The sequence below is a fragment of the Prunus dulcis genome, chromosome 6, assembly GCF_902201215.1.
Source record: "Prunus dulcis chromosome 6, ALMONDv2, whole genome shotgun sequence".
NCBI classification, from domain to species: Eukaryota; Viridiplantae; Streptophyta; class Magnoliopsida; order Rosales; family Rosaceae; genus Prunus; species Prunus dulcis.
This window is the reverse complement of record NC_047655.1, coordinates 13,763,342-13,773,860: the sequence shown is the minus strand read 5'-3', so window position 1 is coordinate 13,773,860 and position 10,519 is coordinate 13,763,342. Positions and strand designations below refer to the sequence as shown.

General features: G+C 40.8%; 1 protein-coding gene across 7 annotated transcripts; it reads right to left on the bottom strand.

Annotated features, from left to right (window-relative positions):
• Nucleotides 1-3,382: 3,382 nt before the first annotated feature.
• Nucleotides 3,383-9,967, bottom strand: LOC117632250 (ABSCISIC ACID-INSENSITIVE 5-like protein 2). Of its 7 annotated transcripts, XR_004586443.1 has the most exons (7): nucleotides 9,691-9,966; nucleotides 8,447-9,144; nucleotides 8,279-8,350; nucleotides 7,397-7,448; nucleotides 4,973-6,601; nucleotides 4,706-4,880; nucleotides 3,383-4,055 (listed from the first exon to the last, which is right to left on the bottom strand). XR_004586443.1 is itself a non-coding variant. In XM_034365687.1 (5 exons), exons 2-5 carry the CDS (start codon nucleotides 9,104-9,106, stop codon nucleotides 3,604-3,606), a joined length of 834 nt encoding a protein of 277 aa, XP_034221578.1. In that variant the 5' UTR covers nucleotides 9,107-9,144; nucleotides 9,691-9,967; the 3' UTR covers nucleotides 3,383-3,603. The 7 variants fall into 7 exon arrangements, 2 of the variants coding, with proteins under 2 accessions (XP_034221578.1, XP_034221579.1); XR_004586442.1 differs by lacking the exon at nucleotides 4,973-6,601; XR_004586444.1 differs by lacking the exons at nucleotides 4,706-4,880; nucleotides 4,973-6,601 and having other exon boundaries at nucleotides 3,617-3,641; nucleotides 3,722-3,785.
• Nucleotides 9,968-10,519: the final 552 nt, after the last annotated feature.

Here is a 10,519-nt window from a genome sequence, read left to right as displayed (position 1 = left end):
ATGCCTGCACGGATAATGAGTAGGTCGTCGTAGGTGAGAATGACACCATGCTCCTCCTCCTCGCCGAAGGTAATGGGTGCCTAGCCTGATTTTTGCTTCTTAGGTAGCCGTCCCTGCTCAGTGCTGAAGACCTTGTGCGCATAGGAAGAGTTGACATAATGCTTGATGGAGTTATTGGAGGTTTCGGCCAATGTGGGCTACCACTGATGGTGAAGATCTGCCGTTGATCTACCGTTGGTGAGGGTTATTTGTCCAGTTTACCCTCGCGGATGATGCCTTCAATGATGTTGCGCAAGGCCAATCAAGAATCGGTATCATGACCACTGAACTGGTGAAAATGGCAGAAGATGCCTATGTTTGGTATAGGCTTGTTGGTCAGTCTCTTAGGAGGGGCTTGGGTATGATAGGTGCCTCTTGAACTAGGACGTTCTTGTAGGTGGTGTTGAAGGTGGTGAACACTTTCGAACCTAGGCTTAGGTGTGAAGGGGAAGGGGACACGATTTATCCTTGGAGGGTTGCTTTCGCCGGACTGGTGGTGGTTACCGTTTTTGCCACGCTTGCCACTGCTGAAGGGATGCTGTTAGCCATCCTTCCTCTTAGGGTGCTGGGTACTCTGGTTATCTGGCGCGGGAACAGAATGCTAATGTGTGGCTGGGGTGGATGCCAAAGTAGATGGGGGATCACCAAAAGTGCTACGTGCTGAGGTGGCTGGGCCACGTTTGGAGTTAAAGTACTCAGCCTTTGCATGGACCGCGGCCTACTTCATCAGTTTGGCGTATGTGTTCCATGAGTTGCTGTGGACCAAGTAGCGGAAGTTGGATTCGTGGAGACCACTCTTGAAAGCTCCGAAGGCAGCTCTATCATCGATATCCGGGCAACGAGAGTACTCGTGGCTGAGCAGGCTACATACTCCTGAAGGGGTTCGTCCTTACCCTACTGAAGCATGTACAAGTCGTCCGTGGAGTACAAGTGATTGATTTAGATCATAAAGTGGTCGAGGAAGGTCTGCTTCCGACTGTTGAATGAGTTAATAATGTGGGGGTTCAGCCAATAGAACTAATTCAGAGCATCACCACTGAGGGTAGAAGGGAAAAAGGGACACATGCCTTCATCACTAAGGCCCTTGCATCCGAAGGTAGATTGAAAAGAATGGATGTGGGTGAGAGGATCCTCTGTGCCCGTGTAAAAGAAAATGCAGAGTGGCTGAATGTCCTTCTCCTAGTGATAATTGAGGATACGTTCGGTAAAGGGCTCAAGGCGTGGCTTCACCCAAAGGGGCTGATGGCTGCGGTGTTGCTCACTCTCAAGACGTCGGACCTTCTTGAAGAGAAGCCTCATGGCCGGGTCGACATGAGGAGAATACCGGGTGCTGAAGGCCTGGTGTGTTGGTGGGCAGGGCTGGGTAAGCTTCCCACTCTTCGAACACTTCGGTATGGTTTGTTCTCAGTCATTTGAGTCCCATTCCCCTTCTCCGGTGGGTAAGGGGGTGGGCTTCGGTAGGGGGCCTAGGTGTGCCATCCGTGGGTTGTTAAGGTTAACGGGAATAGGGATAGGCTCTGGCTAAAGGTCAGAGAGACGGTCCCTGCAATCCTTGTAGATCTTAGTCGGTTCATGGGGCCGATCCTTTGGTGGGGAGATGCCAAGGAGCCGCAACTTGGTCGTTTTTGGATGAAGGTGGCTTTCCCCTTGCTGAGCCTAGACTGGACCGGGGCGCTGTGACGGGAGATCACTGGCTAGTTCGGCTGGGTATGCTCAACATCCTAGGTAAGGTCTTGCTAGGCGCCCTGGGGGTAAGTTCTCTCCCAATTACGCTTCAGGGCGCGACATTCATGCTTCAGCTCGACATTCGTGGTATGAAGACGTTCGTATTTCTCTTACATCTTGGCAACACTGGCACGGAGGCGCTCCACTTCTGCCTGGAGACTGACTTCTGCCGAAGGTTTCTTTCGGGAGGTATCTTCGCGTGGGGTATGGTGCTGGGTATCGTGGATGGCCTTGCTCGGCATAGCAGAGTGTGGGGTGAAGAAGAGATGATGGGGCCTGATTAGGGAAGGAGCCAGCGGGGCTCGTAAAGAGAAATGGGACTCAGAATTCGAAATTCCAACAGACGGCGCCAAACTATTGATGCTCTTTTTGGGAGGGTCAACTTAGAGAAAGATAGGTCTTTAGCATGGAAGAAGAGATTGACCTTCGGAGTTGGAAGAACCTGCAGAAGACCAGGAAGAAGAAGCAATCGTCAAGCTTCAGACACTGGTATGGTACCTGCCGAAGGCTCTCCGATGCTTAAGTAAGCTATTTGTGATAATTTTGGCAGAGTAACAGCAAAGGTGAGGAAATAGTTACCATTTTTATTTGGGTACTGTTCCCTATTTATAAGAAAGTGAAAATGGGAGTTTTATACAAAGTTTCGATGTGGGACTTTGTGCAAATTGCTGTGGTGGTGACACATGTCCTCGGGGATTAGGTTCGGCAGTAGGGAGCTTTGGCAGGTGTCTGCCACTTCGGAAGAATGTCTTCCTTCGGCAGGGGAGAAGGCATGTCTGCCTTGGTGCTAGTCGTTTCGATGCTAGATATGCTCGGTTGATTATGGTGTAAACAGATCCCTTCATCACCTTCTTCCAGTTGAAATCAGACTTGAAAGAAAAAAAAGGAATCTCTTGTGGTCGTCCAAAGACACCGTAGTGAACTCCTCCCTTGTATGCAAAATCTTCTTCATCGCTCCAAATAAAGCCTTCTTAAGAAACGCTTTTGAGGTGTGTAACTTTCCAACCAACAAGAAATGTTCAGCCTTTAAGTTCCCCAAATCCTCTAACCCGACAACCTCAACTTATTTTGATTATGAGATTGCCTAGTGAGAGGTTAGACCGGAAACCAGATCATCAACAGCCATCGTCGTCCACTCGATGCTTTCTGCTACAATCTGACGACAACAAGATAACCCTGCTTGGACAAAACTTCCACCGTACATGTAATGAGAAAGATGCCCTTCAGATCAGCCATAAAACACAATCAAAAACTTAAAGAACCCTACCAAACCCTAGTCCTGAGACTGAGGGCGCTAGAAAAACCCTAACCTCTTGGGAAGGGACTTAAGACGTGGTGGGTTATTGTCCAGAAAATCAAATTAATAATTAATAATAAGAGAGAATTTGTTTGAATTAATAATTAAATGGTATTTTATGAATAATCGGTGGGTGGAAAGATAAGATAGTGTGTGGGGAAATAGGATAAGAGGGTAGAAAAAGCAGCACTCTATGTAGATACACTGTTGCTCTGAAAAACTCATTTAGGTATTGAGAGCTCCAAAAATTTCATCCATCGTCAAAGGTTGCCATTTTTTCAGACACTATTTGGGAAGTTACCTTTAGGAAAAAGAATCAGCTTAAACCAATATATACCCCTTGCTTGCCCAAAATAGAATCATAACAATGTGCACCCTCAAACACAATGAACTCAATCTTTTTTTCTTGAAATTGTATTCCCAGCAAAACAGAACTAAAAACTATAGACATGACATTTTGCTGCGGTATATTTTACGAGATCAGCTAATCATAAATATACACAACAGGATCCTACTGGTGCGGTTCAAAGGTCAGATGCACATCAGTGGCAGGGCCGACCAGCCATCTGGTGATGAGAACCTACATGAAGCCAAGATATTAGTCCCGACACTTGACAACTACAATGCTGGGTGCAGAGACAACTCAGAAAAAGGCTGAACTTATTCTTCGAAGCTGATATTTTGGTTCCGCTGATAATGCAGATGGCAACATCTTCTCAAATTCCTGCAGAGAAAAAAATACAAAGTGAAACAATGGAAAAGCATTTCGGAATGGTAAAATGACATTAGAAAAATACAGCATGATTTATGATCAAACCATCTCCAGAAAGCCAAAAAGAACATGAGCACAATAATCCCTTCATTGCTGGTAACGATGTCGACCTTCTGACAGATTCAAGTACTAATGTCGAAGTTGATAAAGTTTTTTGTGCTTACCATACCATAAGAACCATAAGAAGAGGCAGAAAACACTAGCAAATAGCTAGATAGGTTCCTGTGGCCACAAATTCCTTGTATCACACTATAAAGTACAAACCATAACATAAATAAAAAGCAATGTAGTTAAAACCACCAAATTTTTTTCGAAACCCACCTTACCAAGTAATTCTGTAATTTCTGATTGGGAACCCAATTTTCCTACGTCATATTTGAGATAATGTCCCAGTGAAGTACTAAGGCCCTTTATCGCCTAGTTTGCCTATATGTGCATCTATATACAAGGATGAAAATATCGGCTGATATCCAGATATGCAAGTGTTTTCGAGGGTCAACACCAATAAGAGGGGGTGCTGAAGACAATTTCTTCCCCGGTATCCCCGGAATTTCCTGATATCGGCAAAATACTCCCGATATCCTCAATATCATTTAACACAGCAAAACTAATGGTTTTCTAAAAAAATGGATCCAAAATAGCAGGAGAAAGAAAATTTAGACCAAATGAACCCTAATCAAAACCCAACTAAAATAAAGCCTACCTCTATGTCACATGATTAATGTATTAGGCCTCATAATTATGTCTTTAGCATTCTTAAGTGTATTAATGTGGATCTTTTCCAGATTCATTTACCAATTAGCCTAAAACAAGGGCTACTTTGTAAGCGTTTAAAAGCTGAGTTAGTGAAAGAAAAAAGTTATGTGAATTACTGCTTGTGTGTGAGGCACAGGTTGACTTGGAGAGTGATTCCAAGGCACCTTCGGTGTGATGTCAAAGGCCAGTGCGATGCCGGAATTTTCTAATTTCTCTACTGGAAACCTTTGGTGTGATGCCAAAGACCAGGATGAGTCCGGATCTCTTTTTTCTTCCTATCCATTCTTATTCCTGCATCAGAAAAGCAAAATTACTTCCCCATTCCCCACCACTACAAGAAAATAATGAAACAAGGAAACAAAAGAAGAAATGGAGCCTCTAACCACTATATTAGAATCCCTAGCCATTGACATGTAAGGCATAACCCAACCACTTCCGAAAGGTACCCTTCACATGTAAGGCATATTTGGTTTAATGCTGGTAATGCCAAAAGTACCCTTTCCAAAGGAACTCTCCCGAACCACTTCCCAAGCAGTCACATCATGTCCAAATTACCCATCCCAAAACCACCCTTCTCATGGCAAAAAAACCAAATTTCCCACTTTTACCAAATGAATTCTATTCCTTTCTCCAAAACCTTTCCACAAAAAATTTTCATTAGTTTCTCTAAGCTTTTGGCCACTTGCTTATAATTGTAAGCACATCCTCTAGAAATATGCTGTTTTCCACTCTTCCAACCTCTTCTCTACTTTCTCCACAATTGGATCCCAAAAAGTAAGAGTGCATGGACTGCTGCTGAACAACTATTCATAGGTCAACTACACAACCTGCAGCCTCCAATTTTGGTTCTTGCTAATTCAACTTTTAGACCTATTTACTGTAAAACCAAATAATGCATAAAAAAGGCTCAACTGTCAGATTCATAATTACCCTGTATCACTGAGAATTTGCAAATGAGAAACTTGTAAACTTTCCTACCAATTAATAGTCTCTCTACTGGCTGAAGCTCCTTTGCAATATCCACTGAACCACTTAAAGTGTCAACCACTAAGGTATACAAAAAAAGGTCAAAGTGGGTCACTGACTTCAACTCCAAAATTTGTCAACCACGGAACTACTTTCCTCCATCTCTCAAAATGTCACCTCCAAAATAAAATTCAAGGAGTCCCACCATGGTATCCACATCACATTTCTTTGTAATTGTCTTTTTAAAAAAGAAGGAAAAAAAAAAAGAGAGGGGTCTCGTTAACAGGATCTCTTCTGGCAACCCAAAAGTAGTTCGTGCATTAAAACAGGTGTGACTTGTCTGAGTACCAGAGACGTTAATCTCTGTAGCAAGATTGAAAAAATCACACAAAATTGAAACAAAAAGAAAAACAAAGAGGAAAAAAACATAACTAATAATGCCAAGTATGCGCGAAGTGATAGAGATTAACTAACATAATACAATCTTTTGTTATATAGGAAACAAACTATCATTAAACATAAAGAAACAGTACAAAACAATGGACAAGTCCCTTGATCAGAGATCAGGAGAGCTTAAAAAAACAGCACCAAAACAGCCTAAAAACAACAGTGAACCAAACAAAGAAAAGGACACTAAAAAGCACTCGCATTACAATTTGAAACATTTGCAAACAAAGAACTATCCCAAAACTCTGAAGAGATCAAAGACGTAAGAGATGCAGGAAGCAAACACTTTCCCACAGATAATCCACCTCATCACCCCTCACATGTCAAATATCTTACTCTCATCTCCCCCAAAAGTACCCAAACAATAGTCATCACTGCACATCTTTTAGAACCATACCCTTCTTCCTCCCACCAAAAAACTTATGCCTCTGACAAAAGAAAGCCGCACTCAATCGTGACCAACACAAATTGGCCTCCCCAAATAGCTTTAACCAAAGGGGTAAGACAATCAGACAGTGCAGGAAAAACTAGTTCACACTCTGCTCCATTTTGCACTTCACGCACCATTGATGAAGAAGGGAAAGAGAAGGTCTTCTCCTCTGAACCATATCAACAATCCAGAATACAATCTAAGAGAAGGGTCATAGAATCAATATAACCACAATAAAAAATCCTATAATATGACTAAATAAAACAAAATTCAAGCATCTTTATCCTTCGTAAAGTACTTGAAAACTAGATAAAATTCAAACAAAATATTCCATATCCAAAAATCAAAAACATATGTCAACATCACAAAATTTATTACAACGTTGTACTATAAGTCAAAGTGCATCTTGGAAATCCACCCAGAAAGCACTTTCAAGTTTCTCTATTTCCGCCAAATCCTACCAAAAGTGCACTGACAAACAGGCCTTAATTAAACAATCAGAACTTACTTTAAGCTAACAGACTTATTTAGAAGTCCATAATAATCAGCCATTAAACTGTAGACTAATAATCAGCCATTAAACTAATCACTAATAATCAGCCATTAAACTAATGACTAATAATCAGCCTATATCAACGACAGATTCTATCATGAAACTTTCTAACTCTAGGTTGATATCCTTAGCCACCATTTTACAATTGGACTAAGCCATTGAGATTAAATAGGACGACTCCATAGTGTAGTTAAAATAGCTTTCACCAATACTTTGTAGGTTACATTGAGAGGCCTATGAAGATTCTACCAAGATTGTAAGTACAAGTATCTCTTATTAATTGAAGACAAGGAAATAATGAAACAAAATAACATACAAAGCAATAAAAAGATCATCAGTTGTCACCATTCCACAATAACAAGAAATGACAACAGCAAAGAAGAGAGATGGTACGCTATTTCCAAGTGAAACCTTGGTGGGGAAATTCCTTTGTTCCATTTTATTCTCCTTACTCCTCTCGCCCCTTAATAAAAGAAATATGAAGTTGTTATCGAACAAACTTTCAATCTAGACTCCATGAACTGAAAACATAATAAAATGGGGCCAGCTACAAAATGGGTTTTCGGCAATGAAGTACGATGATCTTTTGGGGTTGTGTCTTCAAAAAATAATCCCCTAAGGATTAACACGTGTGTGGGTCACCTTATCAACCTAGTGAGGTTAAGGACAAAGCATGACATTGTATTCACATAGCCTTGCAACCAGCGTTACAAATCATGTATATCCATAAGAGTTCTTACAATAACTTGTTATTTATACCCCAAGACCCAACACAGAATACAACCTTGGGAGGCAATACACAACTTCTTGGGCCTTAAAATGCAAATTTATCATGACAGACACTAGTAGGGGGTGTGCATACAATGCCAAAATATTTTATTCACATTCCAATGAAAATGAATTTGAAGCTGCAATCAAGTAAGTATATCGTTCTGAAGATTGTGGTTCATTTGTTACTACTATACAAAGAAAGGTTTTCCTTTTTTATGAGTTATCAAAGGATGGCTGAAACCATGTTCCTGATTTTGGGTTGTGGAAAACCTATCATCTTTTCCAGGCTTGATAGTCAAGGAGTTTCATTGTCAACAATCGGATTCAATTGTGCATAGGATGCAATTCATATGCCTTTTAAACTAGACACTCCTTATACGTTCATTGCATTAGTTCTTTTATCAAAATCAAATACAAAATTATTGGAACAGTTTGGGAGAAAATTCCAATTAATATAGTATTTCAAGTTTACAAATGAAAACAGAAAGAACTAACAACGGACGTGAATGAAAGATTCCTCACCTTCTCTTTCTTGAGCTTTATGTTCTCCTCTTCTAGACGCGAAACTTTGCTCGCCAACTCATTATGATATGCCTGAATGGAACCACATGGATGACGTGGCAAATAGATAAAGCAAAAACCAACATAATTCATACCAAAAAGTAAACAAAAGCACACACTAAATTGTACCTGCTTTCTAGCACGTGAACGTGCAGCAGATTCTCTGTTCTTGATTTTTCTCCTTAATCTTCTCTCAACAGTCTTCTCATATTCATCTGATGCATCCCTTTTACGCCCGGGCGTCGTTGTATCCGAATGTGTACCAAATGATGGGGATGACGATAACCCCAGGTTATGTGGATAACTCTGAGGGATGGCCACTTCAATAGTATCCAATGCAATAGCAGGACTCAAAGAAGCTTCTGCAAAAAGACCTGCTTGTACCAAGAAGTCTTCTAGAGTTGTTTCACCGAGTGTTATCTCAGTATCCTGACATTTCATGTCCTCCCCATACCTTTTCTTCTGCCCTTGCTGGATCTCTCTCCATACCTCATCAACCGTCTTCCCACTCAAAGCTCTAGCCAATGTTAAGCTGGCCTGACGTTGGAGTGAAGATGCTGAGGAGGTGTTCTCAATATCCATCTCAATGGATTGATTTGCTTCAGCAGTCCATAAGTTCTGTAGAAGCTCGTCAAGATTCATGCTGCCCAGTGGCTTTCCCGTGTCTCCTAATTGATTTTTAACTTCATCAAGAGTGAGGCTATACCATGAGGGCTGCCTCAACAATGGAGACGGCTGAAAATGAGACTGCTGGCCGTTAGCTTGAGAAGCCATAGTCTGAAACCCCATTCACCAAGCTTTCACTGCCCACCCAACAGATCTATCAACTGCAAAGAAAAAGGCAAAAGCTGCAAACCATTAGAGTACAATTTTGCTTAAAGTGAATTGTTTACAGTTGCAATTTACCATTGGGAAACAGAAAAAAAAAATGAAGAAACAAAGAATCATTTCCATAGTGCTTATTGCTTTACATAAATAATTTTATGAGTCTAATACTCCATTTGGGTTGCGAGAAATCTCAAGGAAAATAAGGTCCATTTTGTCGTTCAGATTCTAATGTGAACAACAAAAAGGATTTAAATGACATAAACCAAGGCCAAACAACTCCCATGCATTGCTAAAGTGAACCCAAAACAAGGAACAAGAATTCCACTCAGAAATCATTTTCTTCCCATCAAAAGCATGCACTGGGATTTGCATTAAATTAATCAACAACCAATTTGGCAAACCAAGAGAAACAAGAAACAATCAATTGATTAATTAATTAGATGACCATGCAAAATATATGATCCATTGTCACTGTTTCAAATAAGAGTCTTTGATTTATTGACATAAGCAAAATCAACAGAGAGAAGAGTATCAACGACGCGTACCTGTGCGAAAAGGAATTATTGGGAATTATTTAGGAGGATCTGATCGGAATCCAAAGAAATAAAAGATAAAAAGGAAAATGACAAAGAAGAAGAAAGGAAAGGCCTTTTTGCTCATTTGGGAGTTACATCAGGAACCCACGGATGTCTTGCTGCTTCCTATGAAACAAATAAAAATTCGAAGACGAAAAAACCCACTCACTCTGAAACGCAAGGGAAAAACCCAACTGATGTGGTAAACCTCGTACAAACAAAAACATACACTAGCTCCTTTTTCTGTCATTTTATTTTGGGTCAATTTTAGGTAGAGCCGCTCGGGTTTGACTTTCATTGCAATGACAACCCCACTGGTTTCATTAACTACACATGCATCCCACATTTTAACAAAAGCGTTGTTAATCGAATGCTAAAATTAGGGTATGATTGGGAGTGTTTTTGAAAGAGTAAAAAGTGCTTTTTGATAATTAAAAGTGCTTCTGACAGCGTTTGGCAGAAAAATTTAGAAGCGCTTCTGGGTCATAGAAGCGCTTCCTGGAGAAGCACCTGTTATGTGCTTCTTCATTAAGCACTTCCAAGTGCTTTTCCACAAATTTTTAAGAAAATTCAAGATTTTTATAATAAAAGCGCTTTTGTTAGAAGTACTTATGAGCAGAAGTACTTCCTAGAGAAGCAGTCCCAAATGAGCCCTTAATTGAGTACACCCTATGATCTAATAATTAAATGAAAATATACCTCTAATACACCCTAGAGAAGCAGTCCCAAACGAGCCCTAAACCATCATATTTAACCACCAAAAATACCTCTAATACACCCTAATACACTGTATCACATA

Coding starts and splice junctions, on each gene's coding strand:
- LOC117632250 (XM_034365687.1), bottom strand. CDS start 9,106: ATGGGGTTTCAGACTATGGCTTCTCAAGCTAACGGCCAGCAGTCTCAT. Junction 3,786..8,278: donor TAAAGCTCAAGAAAGAGAAG/GTGAGGAATCTT, acceptor TTTTCTCTGCAG/GAATTTGAGAAGATGTTGCC. Junction 3,642..3,721: donor ATATCAGCTTCGAAGAATAA/GTTCAGCCTTTT, acceptor GGCTTCATGTAG/GTTCTCATCACCAGATGGCT.